The 24971-nt window shown below is 39.0% G+C and overlaps 1 protein-coding gene across 1 annotated transcript; it reads left to right on the forward strand.

Annotated features, from left to right (window-relative positions):
• Positions 1–1042: 1042 nt before the first annotated feature.
• FBXO5 (F-box protein 5) lies at positions 1043–4879 on the forward strand. The gene is made up of 4 exons (XM_058021166.1): positions 1043–1758; positions 2060–2150; positions 3304–3465; positions 4628–4879. The coding sequence occupies exons 1-4, from the start codon at positions 1043–1045 to the stop codon at positions 4877–4879; spliced, it is 1221 nt and encodes a 406-aa protein (XP_057877149.1).
• The last annotated feature ends 20092 nt before the right edge of the window (positions 4880–24971 follow it).

Below are 24971 nucleotides of genomic sequence, written 5' to 3' on the forward strand. Positions count from 1 at the left end.
GGCGGGAAGGGAAGGGGAGGAGGGGGAGGCTTAGGAAGGGCTTGCATTTCTTCCCCAACTCACACGATACAAAGCTATAAGTCTGTTTGCACCTTTCTCACACCAAACCTAGGTACAAAGAGGGAACTTACTCTCTAAGTCGTTCACGAAACTCATTTTTCTCGTTTTCTTTACAAAACTGCTGGAAGTGCTTAAATCCTTTAAAATGCTTACTCAAATAGAGGATCTTCTATTTCCTATAGATTGCAAAGCATGTTAAAATTTATTTTCCCTTTAAATTTAACTGGGGAGCGATGACCTCCTTCTCCCCTTCAGCTCCCGCCCATCCCCCCGCAATTGTTAATATAGATAGCACCACATTTCGTGGGGGAGGGGAATGGAACAGGGCAAGAAAAGGGCGTATCAATTATCCTATGATATCTTATCGACCTCCCATCCTCCTTAAGTCATGCTCAAACCTTTATTTCACTGACCATTGTTTAGGTATGGCTGCTTCCTTTGTATTTTACTCACACATGTGAGCACTCAAGCCTTTCCTGTGCCCCCCAGCCTCCTCCCTTCTCAAAAATGCCAGATATCTGGCTGCAGCAGCAACATTGCTTCTGGTCTTGAATGCAAACTTCAGGCTTCTCTTGCCTGCACAGGCCTGCAGTCACTCAGGGACCCTCTGCCACTCGTGTCCCTTGCAGGGACCTCAAGTGTCTTGACTGTGTTGCTGCCCTTATGGTAGGAAGTGGAAGCACTGATGTGTGTCTCATCTATGTTGGTGAAATGGTGGCCAAGTAAATCACTCAGTTGGTTTTCTTTCTTTAGTTACATGCAGCATAAAACTGATTTTTGGGAAGATCTTGCATAGGTATAATCAGTGGCTGTTCAAATTCTTAGTTCCATTAGTTGTATTTTAGATACTAAAGAGTGAGTCATAAAAAGGGTGAGTCAGAAGGGAAGCATGGTAGTCTTCATAAGAGAAAGAATTTGTGATCTAGTTTATGCTGTGTTTTCATTCTGCCCTTGTTGTATCTTGCAGAATACAAACAACAAAATGAAATCGAACCTTAACCGCTCTTGCAAAATGAAACGTGATTTTGATTCTCTTCATGCTGGGTTTGCACCATTGAAATGTGCTGTGGAGAAAACAAAACTGGAAAAATCCTGCCCCTTGAATTATGAGGAAGGCTTTTGTAAAAGCTGTGCAGAAGAACATCAGAAAATACTCCTTAGTGACTCATACCATGCAGCCACCAGAAATCTAGATATTGAAGATGGAGAAAGACCCATACATAACAAAGAAAACAACCAAGTAACCCAGAGACTTGATGAAGGTATCTGTGAAATGGAGGCAATGGAAAGCAGTAAACTTAATGAGGACAGTGGTTATTCCTCTATGTTAAGCACTCACTATGCTGATGCAATAGAACCTGAGGATAGTTTACCTTTGGCTGGGAACCTCTGTGGTACACCAAAGCATTGTCTCATGAAGAACCAAAAACAAGAACAGTTTTCAAAGAAGACACTGTTGCCAGTAGTCCATTATGAAGAAGTGGTTTGCTCAACTTTGAAAAAAAGTGGTAAAAGAAATCTCAAGTCTTGGGCTGCTGTAGATAGAATTGTTTCTATGGGAAAATTTGAACTTTGTAACTTAATTGGAAAGAAAATGGGGCTGGATAGAATAGACATTCTTGCTGAACTCTTCCAAAAGAACCTGAGGCATATATTAGCAAACATTTTAAGGCATCTCAGCAAGATGGATTTAGTAAAGTAAGTATGTTCATGTCATTGCATTTCACTAGAAAGGAAACAACCTAATCGCATGCCTTGAAGTTTTAGATATGGGGCATGTGACATTTACTCAATGTTTAGTATTGTGTGTTAATATATTAAAATATGAAGTGACAATGTAAGCTGTGATACATATGGAGAATGTCTTTTCCCTAAAAGGCAAATTAAAGACTATAACTGTGAACATATTCTATGCTTACGTAAAAGAAAAAGGTTGTTCTTGCTATTTAATAAATCCCTTTCCTAGGAGGCAACTGATGTGTTTGTATTGTTGTTGCAGTTTTGCCAAAGTCAGCACAACATGGCAGAAGATTCTACAAGAAGAAAAAGGGATTTTCCAAATCCATAGCAGAGCTGTGAAAAACCTTTCTGTAAGTTCCTGCACTGAACCATCAGTGTTTTTCTGCTATTTGAGGTCTCCTCCTAAGCATAAGAGATCACAGATAAGTTTCTTAGATTGAAAACTGTCCCTGGAGTGGTTTTTTGTTGTTTTTTGGGGTTTTTTTTGTCCTGTTAGGATGCCTTTCCTCAAGCATTGCTAGTTACCCAAGGAAGGTTGACTGAGAAGGTGACCCAAGGAGAGATGCAGAGGTTTTTAAGAGCTTCCACAAGTCCTGTGTTACAGAGAAAGGCAGGAAGGAGAGAGTCATTGCCAGCACAGCCCACTGGGCAAGCCCTAGAGTCTCCCGGCAGGGACTTGCTTACTTCAGCATCACCACTGATCCAGAAGGCAGGAATACTGAGATAAATCTCTCAGGTGGCTCTGTGAATCAGGGTCTCTGTTTATAGCAGGAGTTTCTGAAGTCCACCATGCCTGCTACGGAAAATTGAAAATCTTTTTGCACTATTCCTAATGCCTCTGTCCTGTGAAATAAAAATACTTGATCCATCCACACAAGGCTAGTGCTTTATCAAGTCAGGACTCTTAAAATTAACATTTTTTTTCCTTCTTGAGAGATGGAGAGACAGAACAAACAAAGGTTTAGGATCTGCCACAGGATAAGGCTGTTGAACAATTTAAATTTTATGTAGTATTTTACAGTGCTGTCGGGGTGAAACATTTGTACTGAATATTCATCCCATAAAGTTTGATTTCTTCCATGCTGTTGTATGCTTTTTTGTTTAACTGGAAACTTGGAAAACTGGTGGGCGGAGTTTATTTCTCACAAAGAAAGCCTCAAGCATTCCTGTTCACCATAAAGAATTGCAAGTACTGATTTTTGCTTTAAAAAATATGATGAATAGGTCACATCCTCTGCCTAATTAACTGTGTTACTTTGAAAATAGGATTACATAAGAGAAGATGGCTGGGTATTGACTAGGAACTAGGGAGCTGTTCTACGCATTTATAACAGAAGTAACTGAAAGTTATGGTAAAATCAGTAGCATTCCTTGGTGTGATGCTTTATTATTGGAAACCAGGAGGAAGAATCTAAAATTACTTAATGACTTCTATTAAACAAAAAACTCTGTATTGTGTAAGTTCTCTTCCCAAATTTAAGTCTTTGTTGTTCTTTTCATTAGAATGTCACTAAGGCACCAGAGCGTGATGCAACGAGAGAGTACGTTCTCTACAGAGTGTGCTTAGCTTCCATTCAGAAAGCAACCCCACCAAAACACTTGAACAAAAAAAGCACCAAATCCAAAGCATCTAGGAATCACAGCAGGCTCACAGAGTTTTCTGAGGTAAGTGGTGATTTCCACTGATCTTTAATTTCTCTCATGCTGTCTGGCAAACAATCACTTTGTAAAGCGTATTTTTGAAAGTAGCATCTCCAGTTTCAAGTCTTTGTAATTCTTATTAATATGGCTGCCTGGGATGCCCTACATCTTTTTTTTTTCCTTAAGAATTTCACTTAGTGATTTTTTTTGCTTAAAGTTTGTCTTCTCAGATATGAAGAAATTTAGTAATTTCCTGTCATTTTCCATGGTTTTATAATGAATCACATATTTTCCAGATAAGCAATATCACAAAAACTGTCAACTTTGCTTCAAAACTGATGGACTATTAGGAAAAAAAAAAAAGAAAAACACCAAAAGACTTAATAGTTCTTAGTTTTAATTTTTAGAAAAATTAGCACTGCATATTTCTTTTAATCATTCTGTGGGGTATTTTGTGAACCTGTAATTAAAATTACTTTAATTAATTACTTATAATGTGTCACATATTTGTCAATAACTGCCAATAGCCTGTTTCCCCTTCACCTTTCTTATGCTGGGTTTTTTTTTCCCCACATACTTGCAATGTAGACCTGCACCTGTATCTTATAAGACTTTAAAATGCTTATTGAAAGTTATTGCTTCTTTCTAAACGAAATACTTTTCTAACTAGAAAAAGGTTTTATGCTCCAGTCTTATTCTGCAAATTTATGCAATAACAAAAGATGAAAGGTCACTAGAAAGTTTAATCAAGATGCTATAATGCTACTATACAAGACTTTGTAGCGTTAGGAATGTAAAAGAACAACTGTTCAATAGCAGTCTTAAAATTCAATTCCTAATATACGCATCTATACACAACTACATCACCATCCTTGAATGAGGTTTGGAAGATTCAGGAAGGCCACTATCCTTACTGCTCTTGATTTAGCCTGTCCTTTAACTTTTACATTTTAGGAATTTTAAACTGGCTACCTCTATTCCAGTTCAAAATACCTGCATCCTGATTATTCCTGTTCTGAACTCCATCAGAATTTGATGCAACAAGAATTAGGCTAAGTTTTTAGTTTGTCTCCTTACATTAGGATGCGTTATAATACGTTTTGTGGCACTAAGACAATATCATGAAGTGTTTGGCTAGTGTATTTACTCACTACTCATGATTTTCTGTGTGTGCTTTTTCCAACAGGCTGCCAGGAACTTGAAGAACACAGAAAGCTTTAAAGCCTGCCATCGCTGTGGCTCACCTGCCAAGTATGACTCCTACCTCCAACGAGCAACGTGCAATCGTGAGAGCTGTGGCTTTGACTTCTGCACCAAGTGCATGTGCAGCTACCACAGCTCCATTGACTGTGTCAGCAGCAAACCAGTGAAACACAGCTCCACACCAGGGCCGCTTCCTGGGACTAGGAAAAGCAAACAGAATCTAAAGAGATTGTGATCCATCCCCCCCGCCCCAGAACAAATTGGCAAACGTCCCATAGAAGCTTTTTTTAGTCATCCATAAGGGAATGCTTTCTGCTATTCCATATGGATAAAAATGGTTAATTCTGTTATTCCTCTGTATTATTAAATCATCCTGCTCAGAAAGGTTTTAAAAGCATTTCTCGTGCTGTTGAGTGAGGTGAGTGAAGCCCCTTTTAATGTGAAAATATGAGGGAGACTGGATTTTATGGTTTTTCAAAGCTCTGCCTTTGATTTTAAAATGTGGACATTCATGATACTATATTCTCTGATGCATACTCTTCTGTGAATCTGAAATTTCTCTTTATTTCTTCTTTCATTTCTTGAACCTTGTCTAAGTTCAAAAAAAAAGTACTGTATGTTGGCTATACTGCTAAAAAATACTTTTACTTTTTTTTGAATTCACAAGCTAATTTTAATATTTGTATATATTTGTAAATATTATTCATATTTGTCTTGTAAAAATAAATGATTATTCTCAACAACTTGGTTGGTAAATCTGGCCTTCCTATTTATCATCCTAAGTGGTTCTCATGCTCTTTTTGCGGGTTTTCTAGTATGTGCTTCTTTAAATTGTTGATTTAACAAGGAGCAAGTCCTCCTGGATTTGTGTAAAGCAGTGTACTGAATCCATTGTCATGCTGTATTCCTGCATCTTCCCTAAAGGCTCTTATCAGCAATTGTTTATAGTGTCAATAGTGCCAGCACTTCCTTTTCATTTCAATGGAAATTTTTCTTTTGGCTGGATTTATGCTGCTGTTGCCAAACTAACTCACTGTCAGCAAAATATTCCTGATCCTAGAGTAAAGAAAGGCAAGCTTTCAAGAAATAAGACTAATAATTTTGTAGAATTATCTGGGATGGTTTTTTTCCCTCTTAAGTGAGTAAATAACAGACTGGGAGCACTGCACTGTAGTTCCTTCTTGAACTTTATTATGTGTAGTGACAGGACAAGTGGGAATGGCTTCAAAGTTAGGAGAAAGTAGGTTTAGATTAGATTAGATATTAGGGAAAAATTCTTTACTGCGAGAGTGGTGAGACACTGAAACAGGTTTCCTAGAGAAACTGGATGCCCAACTTTGGAAGTGTTTATGGAGCTCTGAACAACCTGGTCTAATGAAAGGTGTCCCTGTCTGCAGCAGGGGAGTTGAAGCTAGATGATCTTTAAGGTCCCTTCCAACCTCCACCATTTTATGAGTCTGTAATCCTATTATCCTTTATTCTGGTATTTAGACCTTACCATCTTGATACATACATATGATACAATCTTGATACCACAGCAAGTCTTAGGCTGAACACACACATATAAGAAATCTTACAAGCAAAATTTGTTAAAATTTACATCTGTGTCCACTGAAATTCCTGTGTCCTGAAGAATGCAGATAATGTGATGTGAACAGAATTTTTTTCCTATGGTAGTTTCAAGAAATATGGCACAGGCATTCACTCTTAGACTGGTGTTGCACTGTAGGATACATCTTGAATTAAAATTGTGTGTTTTCAAACTGAATGTGGTAAATCAAGTTTACCTTTTCATATTTTTGAGCTTTCTAAAGGAAAAATGCACTTTCTAGTAGGCCTAACAATTTGTACACTGAGTAAAGAAGAGCTGCTCTTTTTCTTCCTTTTATTTTTTCATTTTTAGCTGTAGAAATTTATCTGTTCATGAAGAATTTTGAGAAAAATTCCTTGTTATCTCCAGATAAGAAATGAATGTTTTTCACTAACTTCTAAGTGATAAGGAGCAACTACCTTATACCTGAAACCTTGTTGGATGGAAAGGTCAAATTATTTTACTTAATGAAACTTTGGCCAAAATGTAATGCATCTGCTGCAAACCATTGTGGCTGTTTCACTTGCCCAGCACTTTATGATTTATGTGATCTTCAGATCCTTACTTACCAGCTTTAGTTTTGATCAGAATAGACATTCAAGATTGCAGCCTTCAACAGGCGAGTGACATCTTCAGAACCTTGATCTGTAATCAACACTTACAATTTTCTTAAGCATAGGATCTGTTAGGGTGGCACAGCTATTTCTTTATCATAATCCTGCCCAGCGTTTCAAACCTTGCCCAATAACACTGAGCATGGAGCCTGAATAAAACCATGCATCTTCCTGGAAGTCGCAGGATGTTTGGTCTCCTCGTAAATAGTTTCAGTGAATGGTGAGCTGCAGAAAAAGAAGGTGGACAATCAGTCCCCACCCAGGCATGCTGGCATCTGCATGAGGGAGAAAACAGATCCTCAGAGGGTGAGGATGATGGGTGTCACTACTAGTAGGTGCCCCAAGGAGTACTGAGGAGAGTGATTTGTGTGCCGAAGGTGTGAAAGTCGTAGATGCAGATTGTTGTGGATGCCTGCTGAGCTATCTCGGACCTGCCTTTGATATGCAATCGCTGTGAGTCATCCCCGGGCCGGAGCGCGGCCATTGCCATATGGAGATCGGCGCTCCTCAGGTACTGCAGCTGCTGTCCAAAAGCGCTTTCAAACTCAGCGGTTGGCAGCCCCGGTGACTTTGCAGGAATGCGATAAGCTGCTTACCCACGCTGCATGCGCCTTTCAGATCTACAGAGGGTGATAAATACCTGCAGGCTGCCAGAGCCTCCTGGTGCAAGTACAGATTTCTTCCAGTTCCTCACTTATCTCTGGCAATGGCTCTGCATGGTGAGGAAGGGTGGGACGTTCCTCTGCTGTGTAAATTGCTGTGTCTAGCAGCTGTTTCCCCCAGCTTGAACAGCTGTGAAGACAGAGTATTCCTTATACTAATGCTAGCTGGGAGACATACAAAGGTAGACATTTAGGACTTTCTGAAATCAGTATTTAATATCTGCATTTTTAAGCTCTTCTGTCTTGCACTTATGATGCTGTCCTGGAAAACCCAAGGAGCTGCTTGTCATTAAAGGCAATTTCAGCTCACATCACAGCAAGGAGAAAAGCTGAAGAGAAGTGCCTGATAGTGATGATAGAGTTACCTGGATAAACAGGGACAAGTTTGGATGCACATATCAGTTTAATGTATCCTCCAGCAGAAGCTTTTGTTCTCTGAGGACTGTGGGACATGTAAGAATCAAAACAAGAGAAAAAACAACTCTCAACTCTGCAACTATTGGCACCTTAGCCCAGGTGGTCACCTTGGAGCCTGATTTCTAATGTGTGGCAAAACTGCAACATGTGCCAGATATGTTCTCCCTAGCTAAAGCTTTCACTGCAAGTAAGCAAAAAATGCTGTATATTTAGCCCTAAAATATAAAGTCTCCCCCGCCTTAGAAACTTTAAAAAGAAGGAATCTAGATTAAGATTCTAAATAAGAATTCTTTTCCCACCTCCCTAAGCCAAGGACTTTCCTTTTGAGGAAATTATGCCGTAGCATAGAGATTTTTCAAAATGAAATCTGTTCTGGAAAGCGAAAACCACGAGATGGTGCTCTTGACTCACTCACTGCCTGAAGCTGGATTCACTGAATTCCTTTTGCTGTGTTCACAGAGAGTGTATTCCCCTCTCCTCTAGTAACTGTTGCTGTAGATCTAGTTACTACAGTCATGGGGAATCAAATTAAATCTGCAACCAGAACAACAGAACCCAAACCTTGAATTCCATTACTGATTCTAACATTTGTTTCAAACGTATTTGTATAGGACATGAACACATTTGCTAAACTTAAAAATACACAGGAGCCTTTCATGAAAGCTTTGTTGTGCTGCAAAAATGCAGATGCCTTCTTCAAGGACTGATTAACTGCCCTAAACACGACGTTTCCTTTGCCCACCTTGTGCCCTCATAGTGACAACTGGAAAGCAAAGTCACCACTCCCAAGCAGTGGGTGCAAGCTGTCCTATGAAGCCATCAGTGCAGGTGTGGAGGAAACAGCAAACCGAGCTTTGCCTGGGATTGGATGTAGTGTTCCTGCCTATGGAGGTTTGGTGAACACCTCAACAGCCCAACAGCTGTGCCGTCACCTTGACTTGTCTTCTGGCAGGAGCTAATGCTGCCGACTTGCAAATTATCTGACAGTCACAGCATGCTTATGTCACTTCTTGTAGGGTGCCTCCACTGTGCTTAGGAGGGACTGGCATCTGGAGCTGACATGCCGTTACCTGAACACAAGGATGGACCAGGCCATTACTGTGATAGGTACTTGATTTTTGAAGACACTTGCCATGATAAAAAGACCCCCATTCTAATAAATTTGAAATATGGAGTAGGAGATGAGGAGTTAGAGAGATGGACAACTCCTGGATTTTGAGTCTTCACCAAAGGATGTACAAATTGTCAGGGCCGCTCACTTTTAGTATAACCTTGTCAGAATGGTTTTCTCCTCTGAAGTAGTCCATGGGAACTTAAGGATAAAGGTCAAAACATAGTGCTGATGTTCCCAGCATAAAATAAACGCAGCTAGGCTCTGTGAGCCTGCTGGCACAGGCAGAAATAGTTGCAGGACTTAAATGATGGAACAGACATTGTTGCAGTGGCCATTGAGATGGTTCAGCAGCAGCTGAGGTTTTGTCTCTTAAGGTTTCATATTGTTCTGCTGTTTGCATTCAGAGCTGCCCTCACAGTACCTCAGTCCAGCACTCAAACCAGCCCTCTGCAGCCCTCAGGCAGCTGCAGCATTGGGGCCATGGCCTGAGAACAGCCCTGAGCATGTCACTGGCCATGCAATGCATGACTGGGAAGAGGGAGGGAACCCTGCCCCTCCACTGCCCTATTTCCCACCTCACAAGTGCTGGGATAGCTTTTGGGATGTGCCAGTAGTGCTGTTGCCTTTGGTTGGTGTAAATGTGCCAGGCCAGGGCTGGAAAGCCAAGGCCTCTGGGCATTTGATGTTTCCTGGTAGCCAGACCAAGGCAGTAATGATTTGTGCTGGTTTGGGGTTTAAAAGCCTCTCTGCCCTCATCAGGCCCTCAAGTCAGACTCACACTGAAAGGCTCAGGGTGTCTGTAACCTGAAGTACTTGCTGTGGGCACCCAAAGGTCGGGCAGCCCTCGGCTGCTGTGCAGAGGGACTGGGCTCGGGAGACACTCCCGTGTGATTCAGGAGGAGGTCCAGCTCCTCCAGGGCTGACGCATGGCAGCTGCAGCTCCACACGAGGGACTTGGGGTGGGCACAGCTGCGGTGGCCACCAGCTCCCAAAACTGCCCTCTGCCTCCTGCCCGTGCCTGCTCTGTGCCCAGCAGAGAGCGCAGTGCCCCTGCTCAGCAGGGATGGAAGTGCTTCCAGAGGCTCCCCCGGAGCCGGCTGATGCATGAATCATTGTGCAAACATGATGACACAAGAGCCCTGAGACTTACCTCTTGTGTTTAGTGTCATTTTCTGAGGGTCTACCTTGGCTCAGTTAATCACATTGTACCACAGATTTTTGTTAGTCATATGTAGATCTAATTTTCAAGATTGTCCCTCGGTACCAAATTAGCAGAGAAAACATCAACTGCAATTTGCTTACAAACATACTTTAAACACCAGCTGCTTGTAAAAATGCATATGATGTTTTTAAATTAAAAAGCTCTGTGTTGCCTTAAAAATACTTGCAACAGGGAGCATAGCATTTACTCTCTGCAACAAATTTACTTATGTAACAACAATAAAAATTCTGTGTGCCAGTAAGAAATCCAGAAAGTTTGAATTGTTTCATGTCCCTTTCTTTCTTTGTGGCACATCATCGTTGTGTAAAAAATTGTGATGCTAGACTGTAGTAGTAAGAACCCTCTGAAGCAGGTTGAAAATCATGTTAGCTGTCATATGTTTAAGTAAATCAGTAGGAATACCACAAGATTTCCAATCTGTATACACTTTAGCAATGTTTTTTGGCAAAATAAGCAGTTCACATTTCTTCTGATCTCCTCATCTCTGTTAAATAGCAGTTATAGTCTTAGTATTTGTGCTTGATATGCAAATGGAAAATATATAGAATAAGACATCTCAATGCCTTACACCACTACCACAGCCCCACCACTCTGCCATGAATTAACCATGCAGTAGATAACAAGTACGCTTTTTAGTATTTCTATTTGTAACCTCAACTCAACTCATGGAATTATTCTCTTATCTGTACTGATAATCTTCACTCTTCTCAACACTCTTGTAAATAGCTTATATCCTGAAGGCTGACTTTCTTAAAAAGATTAAGACAACTCTTTTACTGCTTAACATATCAGAACAGAAGACATATTCTTTACTTGTAGTTACAATCAAGAGAAAGATTTTCTCTGTTCATACAGAACCCTTTATCCTCACTGTACCAATGTTTTCACAAAGTTTCTCATGTAGATGGTAATTCAGTATATTGCATTATGTTTACATGCCAGTCTCAAATATGATTAAAATTCTCTCAGATTTCCTGTCTATACACACTGACACTGAAGTAAATTAAATTCCTTCTTTTTACTTACTTTACTGCATATGAATTTCTTAAATTCTGGTCACCAAAACCAAAGGTACTGGTTGTGCATGTCTTAGTAAAATTTATTTTTGTGTTACCTGGTGCTCAAACAAGTAATGAAACTTCGGGGAATATGAGGGGTTGTCTACAAAAGAAAGATTACTGGCTTAATTAATTAAGTTTTGAAATTTGGTTACTTTATTGATGAAATAATATATATATATATACAGCTATAGATATGCAAAAGAGAGTGAATGAAATGATAAAAAATCAGGCTCAGCTCATTTAAGGCCAAGTGAAGACCAGAGGTAGCAAATATCTTTATTTTTCTTTCTCTTATGAAATTCACCTTTTGAAGCAACTTCTTAATGCAGAAAAGTGATGTTCACTTGCACAGCCCTCCTAAATCTACAGCACTTAAATCTACTACTTATGCAGCTGATAAAATCAGAAATTTATTCTCCTGTATAGAACCAGGATAAATATTTATCACTGATGAAATAGTTGCCATTCCAAGTGAAAACACATGTAACTTGACCAGTGGATTAGGCTTCCAAAATTTAACAGATGTTAATTATGGAGAGGATGGTAGAGGGTAAATATTGCTTTTCCTTTGCTATCTTTCCTGAATAAATTAAGTATATGATTTAATATAGGCTTACAAGGACTATAAGCTAAAAAAGAAAAGCCATGAGCTAAATTACTATTTATTTCTGTTCCTTTGATCTTAAATTAGTAGGTTCTCATTCAGATAAATCATTAAATATAATTGTAAAGTTCAAAAATATTTCTGAATGTTTTCATTGCATATGAACAGAAATTATTTCTTATGAACCAACTAAATTTTTATTCAGGGAATATGGTTCTCCTATTCCAGAGTTATCTGTATACTTAATGCCAGTTCACAGAAAATCTACTCAATTTCAAAACAAAATACGTTACACATAGAAATTAGAAAGTCTGTAAACTATTGTGCTAGGGCTTAGTTGCAAGTAGGGACATTATACTATGTATTTTTTAAGTGCTGAGTTTAGTTTTAATTTGCAGAATTTTAAACTTATATTTTTGACTCATTTTCATGATGTAAAGTGTGTTTTATTAAAGTTTTTTTTTTAAATTTATAAGCTTATTAAAATATAAAAAGAACATGAAGTATAACTGCAGGTATATATTTTTATCTGATAAGCTGAATTTTTGAATGGGGTTTTAGCCCCTTTTTTTGCTTCTTCATTACCTCAGATTCTTTCAAAGAAAGGGAAAGAAAAACATTATGCCAGCTCTGTTCAATCTGTCTTTCACTTTTATTAGTATTTAGCAGAAATTTCCGTGGTAACTGTGCTAAAAAGACATCAGTTGTATAAACTTGTGAACAGGAAATCATGAAAGTATGAAAAATAAAATATGTATGCCATGTCTTTGTTTCTACTGAATAGCAAACTAGAAATAATGTGATTTGGCTTTCAGTTTGTAATCCAGCTTCCTAGGGTTACAGGGAAAATACATGTTTTTTATTTACTACACAGCTTAGAATTGTTGGGGAAATATTTAATGCAGCGTGATAAGAGGTATTGGCTTAAAGAATTCAGATATTAAACTGATGTATAGGTGAGAATGTTCCCTTTCAGCCCACCACAAGTATCACAGTTTGCTGGTAGTGGGCTGTACACCTGGTAGAAAAAGTTTGAAGGATTAGAAATTAAAAGAAGTCAGCAAATATTTTGGCTACCATCTCCAAGGCTTGTTTAAAGCCAGCAAGAAGGCACATCATTTTAAAAATTAACATGGAGGGAAACATGATCCAAAAGGTTTTTCCTTAAGCTTGCCCTTAAGGGCATGAAAGGAGCTCAATACAGGATTGTGATACACAGCCTATGGGCAAGAAATTGATCCATAAATCTTTGTAAATTAAGCCAGTATTTGTGTTACTGAAAAATGGATTTCTTCTGCTGGTGAACTCAGAACATTCATAGGCACGATATATTCTCTGTAAAAGCTCAGTTTAGAGACGCTGCTATATTATATTAGAAGCTGCTACAAAATTGCGACAAAAACCCCTACTGTATGTATTTTCAATGCCATTCTAGCCTTGGAGTGTTTTGTAGGTAATAAATGTTAACTCTGAGGAGGTTGAAAAAACATCATGATAATTTTTGTATTAAACCTCAGTTAGCATGACTTAAATTCAGAGTAATTAGTAGCATGTAGGTTTTCTTTATTTATATTAAAATTTAAATACCATGAAAAGCATCAAGAATATATAATTAAGGAGACCTGAGAGATCATAGAATTTAGTCCAGAGAGTACAGGACATCTCTATAAAAAAACTTTATTGTCTTCTTTATATGTGTTGTGTAATTTAAAATTTATTGATTTAAAAGGTTGTGCAATTTTAAAATAGTTGTCTGCTTAATATTTCTTGATTTTCATCAGCTTATTCTTGCAATGCTGATGACAAATTTCAATACTTTTCAGAATATTTTGCTACCTTTCAAGCTAAGACTTTCTGAGTCAACAGACTCAAACTTTCACAAGATCATCTTACACAATGACCACTGGGGAAAAACTCCAAAAGAAAAACACTTATTTCCAATAGCATGAAAAAAAATTCAGTAAAACTTTCTGAATCCCAGAGAATTCAGAAATGGAGCAAAAGTTGCCATCTTGAAGTTTGGTATTTGTTAGTTGGAGTCCACCAGTGTAATGTCCACATTGTGAGCATAGAACATGATATGACTTGAAGGGAGCCTGAGTTGAAGCTGGGTCTGCCCTTAGTTAGTAAGTGATCATCCAAGAGATTCTTTTTGCATATAAAACTTGTCCTCAGATATCTGTTATGCCTTCAGTATGAGTATGTAATGAGGGTGTGCCTGCAAAGCCTTTCTCTTTTTATTTTTCCAGACTTGTGAATTCTCTGCCTATGCTCTTAGCAAGCAAGGTAGCATGACAAGTTCTATTCAAAACTGGACATGCAGCTGAGTTAGCACCATCCTGAATGCAGCCTAGGGAGTCCAGGATTGCCCCCCAGCTTTGCTCTTTACACTGGTGTGACATGGACATGGGCATCACATGCGCTCCATTTCTCTTGTGTCCATCATTCACGCATGCAGGTGCTGCACACGCTGCACACCCAACTCCCGCTCTCAGCTTCCAGCACTCTACCATTCAAGGCTCACAGCAGGAACACTGAAAATCATGTAATGTTATTTTAACCAAAGACAGGGTTGTAGAAGTCTTGGTTCTTCTCTTGGACAGAATCATGTTCTGAGCAAGCAAAGGATGAGTTTTTAAAGAAAATTTTAAGTACTTTTGTACTCCCCCATTTCTGGTTAGCCAGAGGCAGGTGGGAGCAGGCTGGCAGGGAGTGGTGCTGTTTTCCAGCACTGTATAAACATTCCCACAGCAGTGTTTCACTGCTTGGACCACTTCCTCCTTAGCAGCATAGGAAGTGCAACCACCCACCTTCACACCATTGGTGTCATGGTGTCCACCCCATCTTCTGAAGCAGCTGGAGACTACACTTTTTAGTTTGAAAATACTTGGTCCAAAAAACCCAAAACAGTCTGTGCTTTAACATCAGAACAGAGAAGACAGAAACATCTTCTTACCTGCTTTCGGAGTGGATGTAAAACCAGCAGGTGAAAGCACACACACATGTAATTTTTGATCTTTGCCAGGGCAAAGATACAAACTTACAGAAATCATTAATTAATGCAGCGATACTTTTCTTTCCTGTTGCAAGGTTGGCTATAAAAAGTGTAGGAGCTCATGCCATCAGTGCCACTCTACATCCTTGGTACTAAACTTGGCCATGATTTCAAGTTTGCTATCATGTTAATCTTTCTCTGATGCCAACAACCATACCAGTACCCACACATTCCTCCAAAGTAAGTCCTCTGCAAAAAAGGAGGAAGGCAAAGAAAAGTGCAAAAGGCAAAATAAAATGTGTACCGAAGATTTCTTTCTTTCATTAGATATTTGTCATTCATAATATTTTTGAGTCCTATTTTGCCATGAATTAAAGCACAGCATTCCTACATTTTTGATTATCATTAATTTCCAAAAGTAATGTCAGAAAAATATCAGAGTTCAACATAAAATAATATAATTGAATTTATCTGTTTATTGATGCATTTATGAGTGTTGTTTAGAGCACACATATTTCTCAAATTACTACCTTGTTTTATAGTCAATCCTGTTTGGTTTTAAATTCTACCTCACTGAAGTTATTTCTAATTCTTTCAGCTCCTAGTGCTTCCTATCTTATTAAGAATGTAAAGCCATCTCTCTGTATACAGACTTGCAGGCATGATGAGGTGGATTCAAAGTTAATGAATCTTCCACTTAATTTTAACCCCTGAGTACGGCCATGACCTTCTCCTCCTACACTGTTGAATTATAATGAGGTTGGGGGTGGTTTAATCTATTGATCCTGTTGTCCATGACAGCACTGCTATATTATTAATTGCAGTCACAGACTTCATGGGCATACTTATCCCTCACTTCAAGAAGAGATACTTTGCAATCTTTATGTAACAGAGCCATGCTCGGCATCTAATTATCCCAGTTTAGGTTTTCTAACTAGAGTATGTTCTTAATTTGCTGTGGAATGCCAGTCACCATAAGAGCAATATATACTACAGCACAAGGCATTCATAACATAGCTGATTTCCAGGCATCAAATGGATGATGAGTATGTTACAGAAGTTTAAGAACCAGTGCTGAGTGTAATAACAGTTCCAGGACTCAGTCCTGGTTTTCAAGATGCATTTTAGTTTAAAGGCTATCTAGTGGTGCTCAGGATAATTTTTTCTGCTTTGCAATATGAGTGACTTTAGAGCATACCTACAGCTACAAGCTGGCAAAATAAAAGTGTTCAGAAATGTTTAGAGTAACTGAGGCTAACTAGTACAGAACAGCCCATGCCTGTGCTAGTGAATCCCCAGTGCCTCCAAAAGAGGTTGACTATGTGCATGTGATCTCTTTGTGGCAATGTCCATTCAGTGTTAACTTTTGAAAAGTACCCAGGAATTATTTGGGAAAAAGTTAGTTGGTGCATGCTAATAGCACAACTCTAGCATGAGAAGACAGTATTCCTATGCCCAGGTAGCTCCTCAGGTAACTTGTAATTTTCTTGCATCAAGACAGCCCCGGTGGACCAGCTAAGCTGCTGTAACATAATCAGCTGAGGTTTTAGAATGCAGAATGATCTTTGCTGAAACTATGTAATTTTAAAAGTGATTGGAATTTGCCTCAAATTCTTAATTATATTTCTGGCAGTGAGATAATTTGTTGGGTAACAATCAGTTCACATCCACATTTCAAACCAAAGGGGTAAAGTTTAGGGAAATCTCTGGAACCTAAGCTGGTCAATGGAGAAAATACCAGGTTGGAGTGTTCAGACATCTCCTGGCAGTCTGTGTCACACTGCCTCATCTTATTCCTGTTTCCAGTGACTGAATCCTGTTTTAAGAGACAAGTAAAAATGCACTGATGCTGTAAGAAATATGTGCAGTTTCTGTTGTTTCCCAAAGGATAGCACACCAGATAGATAGATAGATAGATAGATAGATAGATAGACAGATAGATAGATAGAGATAGATAGATAGATAGATAGATAGATAGATAGATAGATAGATAGATAGATAGATAGATAGACAGATATAGATGGACTGTAGGAACTTAAAAACTAATTTTAGTGAATAAATGACCATGCTTGTATAGATCTGATCCCCTCTTAGAAAAGATGCCGATGTCTGACAGTGCCATGGAAGAAAAGGGCAAGAATGATACACATCCTCAGACAACTGAGCTGAATTGAAGGGATTCTGTTCTGTTTCACCCTGGGCACATAGAAAGGATGTGTTTTGTCCTGTCCTGGAAGGTCTAAACAGAGATAAAGAGGGTTGTGTATGATGACAGAAGGGCAGGGAGAAAAGACTTCCAATCTGAGCAATGTCAAGCAAATGGAAAGAAAGTATATTTTTTCTGAAATTCCTGCTGCAAGTTAGGAAGAAGAGGTGGCTAAGAGCTGAAAGTATGACTTAACTTCCTGATCTTCTTGCCCTAGCTATGCCTGAGTATCACTTGCAGTATTCAACTGCAAGTTAAGATTTTAGCTGGTAATACCCAGACTCTGCATGTGAAAACAGCACATAGATTCCATGTCAGCCAAAGATTCCCAGGGATTTACCTCTCAGATGAAGCCTGTAATTTATGTTTGGTGAGACAGATCTTTCAGCTGTTCTAAATCAAAACACCTACATGATTCACAGCATATGAGGCTCTAGTCCAAATTGTGTATAGATAATTTCTGTTATAATGTAAGGATTATGGGGCTGGTTTTTCTTGCAAATACTGTGAGCATAATTTTGGAATAACTGCAGTGAATGTAAAAGTATTTCTTCATTGAATGAGAAGTGAATTAGCTCCAAAATGTGTGTTGCAAATATATAAATGACAGATCATGTTGTGTTGTCATTGTCAAGTTTAAACCCCAGCAGGCGTATATTTAACTCCATTGATAAATGTGTTAAATTGAGCACATCATCATGTTAAATACACTATAAATTTGTGGCTAAATCACAATAAATTTAGTCAATTCTTTCTTTTTAGTACTCTTCCAGAGAAAAAGTCACTGATTATTCAATTCAATTGATGCTGCTAAAATACCGAGAATATTGAGACAAACAAGCTTTTTCCAAGCAGAAAAGCAAAGCAAGAAAACTATGCAATACTCTTGAAAATGTGCTGAGAGGTTATAGTTTTGAACAATTCAGCAAGGAGTTGTCAGATCTGTGAAAGATTTTTGTGAGATGTTTCCTTAATAACAGTGTAAGAGTTGGTCCCCTGTGGAGTATCTTTTGGAGCCATTGTACTGCTAACAGCTACTCTTTCTCTCTGTACAAGGAGAAAAAATTTCTAGAGTGGCACAGTCCAGCTGAATATTTACAGCTAAATTCATCTAAAATTGATTTAGACTCCAGGATACTTCTGCCTGGCTCTTCAACCTCTCCTCAAAGGGATGGCTCTTCAAGTAATGCGGGTAGTCCTAGAGACACATCCAAAAATCTCCAAGCACAGCAAGGCAAGAGGGCAACACTCTGTCGCTGTGGGAGAGCAGGTGGAAAGGGGAGCAGGTATTGTCCTGCACCTGCATGTGCCCTACATTTAGATTTGCTTCTGGAGCAAGCCAGCCCAGAGACACATCCCTCATCTGGAATACAGCCCCAGTGCTGACAGATTCCAGGCTACTGCCTGAAATGTAATTATCTCTGATATGTATAACTGAAAGTCTGGAAGAAGACACTTTGAATGCTGCTTTCCAAGATGCTTGTGAAGTGCTGGCATGAGAAAATGGACCCAATAAAATAAGAGGAGAAGGCTAAAATAGAAGTGATAGACATTTATTAGCCATTTGTGGAAAGTGTTGGTCATCATGCATGCTAAGTGGCGATAATGATGCGCTGTGATTGTGTGGTGACTCAGAGCTGACTCCAGAAGGCTGCAGCAGCTGCCCTGCTTCCAGCCACCTTCTTCCCTGCTGCTATGGGGAACTGTGCTGGTGGAGAAGCAGTGGCTTTGCCCATTCTGCCCAAGATAGAAGCCTGGAGGCTGGGGAGAAAAACCTGGTAGGTTGTCATGGCTGCCTTCTTTTTGTATTCCCCTTTTACTCTCATGGCAGTAACTCCCTCCAGTGACTGGAGGAACAAACACAGCTGAGACATTTCTACAGGAGGTCTGCTCTGGCATATGGGTCTCACCTGGAGCACCTGCAAGAAGTTGCTATCCTTTCCTTTACTTGTGACTCAACAGCTGGTGATTTGGCTGGGTCACTCAACCTTCTACCACAGGCATGCTGAGGAGCTCTAAGTAGCCTCAGGGATTCAGGGAAAGCAGAAAGATTTGGTGCCCCAGAATTTTATTAGATGCTGTTATTCACTGTAAGGTGGGGTCTGCTTTAAACATGACAGGCAGCTCTTTCAAAACAGCTGGAGGTGGAGAGGAAGGTGGAGGAGTACAGGATGAGCTTCTTTCTTCAACTAGAGAGAGGGAGGTGCATGACACTGAATCATATCCATGCTCTTTTGTATTGAAAAATAGACTGAGGAGAGGCTCTGCTACTGACACAGGCCTTCAGCCAGCAGGTGCCTATGGATGTTCAGAGCCCATGAAACCATCTAGGGTGACTTACTGCCATTAGGAGCCTCTCATGAAGCGCTTCTTGCTAGGTATGTCTGTCTTATGTTTTTTTGCTTATTTCAGGTTTAGGAATTGAGGCGAGAGAAGAGAAATTGCACTTTAATAGGCCTGAGGTATGCAGGGCTGTTTCACAACTTTGGCACATGGAACCTCAGTGTTGCAGAGTCTCTTTTCTGTTTGGGTCATTTGATTTGGAAATTTTCTATCTTTCATATTTAATTTTTGTAGAAATAATTACAAACCAACACAACATTAAACATAACTTTGCTAAGTGGCTGTTGGAGGTACATACCAGCTCATTTCTGTCTTCATCATCCCACCCCAACCTGATCCCACGCTTTGCTGCAGTTGCTGCTGCAGGAGCTGGGGAGAACATTAACACCCTGCTGTAAGTCATTTTTGATGGTAAAACTGATGCATTGTTGAAAGGAGAGATGGCTGAGGTCAATCGCCAAGCCACATTGATTGAGGGTGTTGCGCTCATATTTTGTTACAACATTTTGATAAGTAGTTTTTGGCCTTTGGAAGGACACACTTAGGAAGGAAGTTTTTCTGTTGACAATACTTAGCTCTAGGCTGAAGTTTTCATTATCATCATCTCAGGGAAGTTTTTACATTTACTAAGCTAATAATTTAACATAAGGATCTTCAATGAATAAAGTCCAAAACAATCCCAAAGCAAACTTTTTCTGTATTGTGGTCTAATGTAACCTCATAGACCAAAAACGATCTTTCAGAGGGAAGTGTTGCAGTCACTAGCTAGGGCATCATGACAAATTATAGACTTAAAATACATGTGAACTGTATAGTGATTTTCAGAGAAAACACCTCTCACTTTTACCCTTGGATGCTACCTATTAAACTTCTCTAATTGTCTTGGGAAAGCTTAGGGTGCTTGGTTCCTTTTCAAGGCCTAATCCAAGGGGTGCAGCAAGGGACCAGGATGGATCAGCATGGCTCCAAATGGTACTCTGGTTGATGTGGACATGGATAGCCTAAAAGCGGTAGGGTCAAGAGGACACATTACATTACTGAAATCACAACAGATATTTTACCTGATGAGCTCTGCACTGGAAGGAATGAAATCATTAATGCTACCCAGATACTTCACTTCCCAGGCCTTGCATTACAATTATCTTTCTTACATTTCTTTCACTTGCTTTACTGACCTCTGCTTCAGGTTTCCTAAGAAAAGTTTTATTCATTACATACACCAAAAGTTCAAGTAAACAGTTTTTGTGGAGGGAGATGAAGGTTAGAGAAAGCTTGTTTATATCTTTATTACAAGGGAACTAGAATGCTGCATTTGTGAAGACAGAAAAGTCATCCAGTTATTTAAAATCAAACAGCTTTTGTTCAAGGTGAGAAAATGTAATTTCTCTATTTTTTTTTTTCACAGTAGTATTCTGCAGACTTCAGTGGAATTACTCTAGTTTATGGTTACCTAAAATTGGAAAGAAAAAGACATCCCTTTTTAATTCTTCATTCTTTCTTTTCTAGCACTTGATTCTCACACTGTTTTTCAGTGTATATTGAGGATGAAGGAGATCTGTTGTAGTGTGTAACAAATTCTCTGCAACCTCTGCTGTTTGTCTGAAAGCTTGCTGAATACAGCTCTGCAATGTCAAATGTCTTTGATTTGATTTGGACTGGACCAGATGTCAACAAATTGGAATTTAATGTTGTTGAGACAGAGGACAATGTAGGAAGCATAAAGGGTTTCATTACAAATTACAATTAAAGAAGACATTGAGATGCTGTTGTGCAATTTTTATATACCACAACTTAAGGCAATTAGGAAAAAAATCAGAAATCCTGTTTTTCTCTCGTTCCTTATGAAGGAGTGAATGGGAATTCAGGACTTGTATGATAAAACATGGTCATGGTGGGGTTTTTTTTTGTTTTCATAATAACTTTTTTTTTTTAAATAAAAATTTGTGGTATATAAGGTGACATTCTTCTTTAGCCCTTTTAAATTATGCATGATTTGTTTATCTGGTGGAATATTAGACAGAAACTCAACAAAAGGCCAGTGTCAAGGAGCAAAAACCAGCCTTTATTATAGTTTCAGACTAATCTGTGGTACTATGCATAAAGCTGCAATCATCTTTGCTTTCTTCGTGCTGCCAGCAGCAAATATACAAACAATGTAATTTTTCATGCAGAGGTGATTGCAAAGCAAGTTCTAAAAGTCAGAAATGCAGAGAAATTAACTGTTTAGACTGCCTGTGTGAGCATTTGCCAGATGATGATTGCCTGTTGCTTGAATATGTGCTAGAAAATACAGAACAATGAAGAGGGAGAACTTCCACTGCAACATGGCATCTGCCTCTCTGCAGGAGAAAGCTCCTTTTCTCCAGAAAAGGAGAAACAAGGTGGAACAATTGTTTCTTTTTCTAGTTCTGACTTACCTGTCGTACATCTACCTGGGACCTCAGAGACATTTTTCTTCTGCCCACCAGATGTGCCTTCACATTTTCATTAGGAGAGCAGATGGCTTTCAGGAAAATGGTTGTAGTGGGATGTGGTATTGACTGGTAAACCTCGGGAAATTTGAAGGAGTCAGGAAGGGACTGGGACCAGTTTTCTTCAATCCTGAGCAGCCATATCTCCTTCCTGGTGCAGGCAGTGTGGTGGGAATGGAGAAAGAAAAATCTCCAAAGAATGGTTTCATATGCAACTGTATAAATATTCCCAGAGGGGTTTTTTGTTGGTTTTAATTTGATTTTCTTGTTTGTTTGTTTCTTTGGGGGGTGGAGGTGTTGGGTTTGGTTTTTTGTTAGTTTGGTTTTGGTTTTGGTTTTTGTTTTCTTTATTTCTGCAAAGCTGTATATACTTCAGATTGCATTAGTTCTGCACACTGTGTTAGATGCCTTGAGGTTCAATGTCTATTTTTGCTGAATGTAGACCTGAACCTTTCTGGAGTCTAAGCTTAAAAAATCAGAAATTCATCAGATGATCTATGTTGCACCCCATTGATGTTGAGGGAGGTTATAAGAAATATTGCTCCTTGGTTTGTGGAGATCTCCATGGAGATACTTCCTGGTATGTCTTCAAGAAAATTATTTTACTGGAAGAACACTTAACTCTTCACTTTTTTTCTTTTAGATGACTGAAAAAAGATATTGACCAATTACAATTTTGAGATTTATGCACCTTCCAATTGTAACCAAATGCTGCAAAGAATTTGATAAATCCTTTAAGAGCTTTGTCAAGCAAAAGTATGTCTAACAGTGGTTTTCATCAAATTTTTATGTGAAGTAAAGGATAATAAGATTAGTTAATAAGTACAAATCTTCATGATTTCCATAAAATGCTCATTTAGCCAGAGTAGTTTTTTCCCTACCAGCTCTATAGTCTAGTTCTTCTGTTTTCTAGAAATCCAAATATGTCCTAAGAATGATCTTAAAAGTTGACTAGAATAGTAATTGCACCTATTAAATGTCTCTGGTCTGGCAGAATCCAGTGTAGATTGACTTCATATCAGACATAAGTGTTAAAATCTACATTTTTGAGATTAAACCTCTTGAAGTGCATGACTTTATTCAGTGAGTGATCCTGAACCTAGGACATGCAATGCTTGATTTTGCAAGAAAGAACAGTTCTTCTGATGATCCACAGCTAATTTTCTTCCTCCTCATTTTTTTGTTATTATGTTAAATATAACCAAAATGTCTATCTTGATGTAACTAATTTTATAGGCAATTTTGAATTATTTAAAGCATATTCTCTCAGTACCAAGGTACAATTTTTCTTACCAATTAAAACCAAAGCTTGAATTCTGTCTTTCAGACTCCCTTTTTTTCTTTACTACCCTTTATCACATCCCCAATGTTTTAGAGTAAAATAAGAAGCAGGTGCTTTATTATTGTTCTGATTATTATGATTATTATTTATCTCAAGTACATAGAGGAGCAAGCAGGACAGAAAATACTAGAAAAATAATGCAAATAGAGACAGAAATCTATAAATGAGGCTTCATATATATTTCAGAAGAGTGAATGGTTAAGAAATATCATTTGAAAGGAAGAACACATGGCAATGGAGTCTGTTGCTTCAATTTAATGTTCTTCCTTCTCATGATTGAAGCAAAGGGCAGAATATTCCCTACCTTTTTGCAAGGGTTTCACAAGTCTGCTCCACTTTATCGATGCCAGGATGATTTCTCTGCTTTGGTAACAGCAAAATATTGGTAACTCATGTTAGCTGTTATCTTTTCTACTCTTCAGCTTCTTTTCTGAGAATGGATAGAATCACAAGATAAGTTCATCAGGAAGGGACATTGAGAAATGGGTGTTCAGCCCAACCTCCTGCTCAAGGCAGGGTCAGCTGTTTGTGCTCACCAGGTTGCTCAGTCTTATCTCTGCCCATTATGTCTCACCCTCCTGATGCAAAGAGCCTTACTCCATCTTCTCACTTATTTTCCCAGAGGTGCAGGGGAGCTACAGGAAAGAACCCCAAAAAGGAAAGGAACCACCTCTGCTGCAGGCTGAACCAGCCTTGCTTTCTCAGTTCGTCCTCACAGGGTGAGTGCTCTAATCCCTGACCATCTTGGTGGCCCTTCACTAAATCCACCCTAGTTTATTTATGTCTTTCCTGTGCTGGGGAGCACAAAATTGAATGCAGTACTGTAGAAACAGTACAAGGAATGCTGTGTAAAGGGAGATGATTACTTTGCTCCATCTCTTCTAGCCACACAGCGGAGAATATTGTTGTTCCTCTTTGCTGCCAAGGCACACTGCTGGCTCCTGCTCACTCTGTGTCTGCCAACACACCTTACATCTTGCCAGCAGTGCTGCTCTCCTCAGTCAAGCCCAACTGGCGTAACTGCAAGGAGTTCTTCCTTCCCAGGTGAAGGACCTTGCATTTGTCCTGTTGTCTCTATCTTTAGCTTGTGCTTAATTCCAGGGTGTTTATAAAACACACCTGCACAATTTAGAAAGATATCCTCACTGTAAATGCAGAGTCTGGGTAGAAATATTCTATAAGGAGCAAAAGCCTATCACAGTGTTTAGAGAAAAAGAAGAGCACCTTCAGGGAGCTGGGCATGTATCTCCCAATTAGTAGAGCAAATCTTTCTCTTTCTGTTATCTTTCTCAGAACAATATCTATGGGCCAGTCAATATATTCAAAGACAAAAATTAATCTTAGAAACATAGAATCATATAATATGCTGAGTGGGAAGGGACTTGCACAGTACAGTTCTCAAGTGAGATAAGTTTTTTGTTCTGTGATTTATTTAAAAACATTATGCTAATACTTCCTGGGTAACAGACTACTACGCTGGATTATGCTCACTCCAAATCTGAGGATTGTCTGCAATCACATCCAAGAAATCAGATCTTACAAAAAAACCCTGGACAAACCCACACGAGCATCTTTCCTTCTGTTGTAGGAGTCATCATGGACTCTGTAGGAGAAGAGAATGTTACCTGAAGACCCCACAGCAGCCACCCATTATCTGAAGGGGGCCTTCAAGGAAGGTGGAGAAG

This window comes from Melospiza georgiana, chromosome 3 (assembly GCF_028018845.1).
Source record: "Melospiza georgiana isolate bMelGeo1 chromosome 3, bMelGeo1.pri, whole genome shotgun sequence".
Lineage (NCBI taxonomy): Eukaryota > Metazoa > Chordata > Aves > Passeriformes > Passerellidae > Melospiza > Melospiza georgiana.

Excerpts from the sequence above, each read along its gene's own strand:
- FBXO5 (XM_058021166.1), top strand. The coding sequence starts at position 1,043 with ATGAAATCGAACCTTAACCGCTCTTGCAAAATGAAACGTGATTTTGAT. Across the intron at positions 2,151-3,303 it reads GAGCTGTGAAAAACCTTTCT|AATGTCACTAAGGCACCAGA; the intron begins GTAAGTTCCTGC and ends TCTTTTCATTAG. Across the intron at positions 3,466-4,627 it reads GGCTCACAGAGTTTTCTGAG|GCTGCCAGGAACTTGAAGAA; the intron begins GTAAGTGGTGAT and ends TTTTTCCAACAG.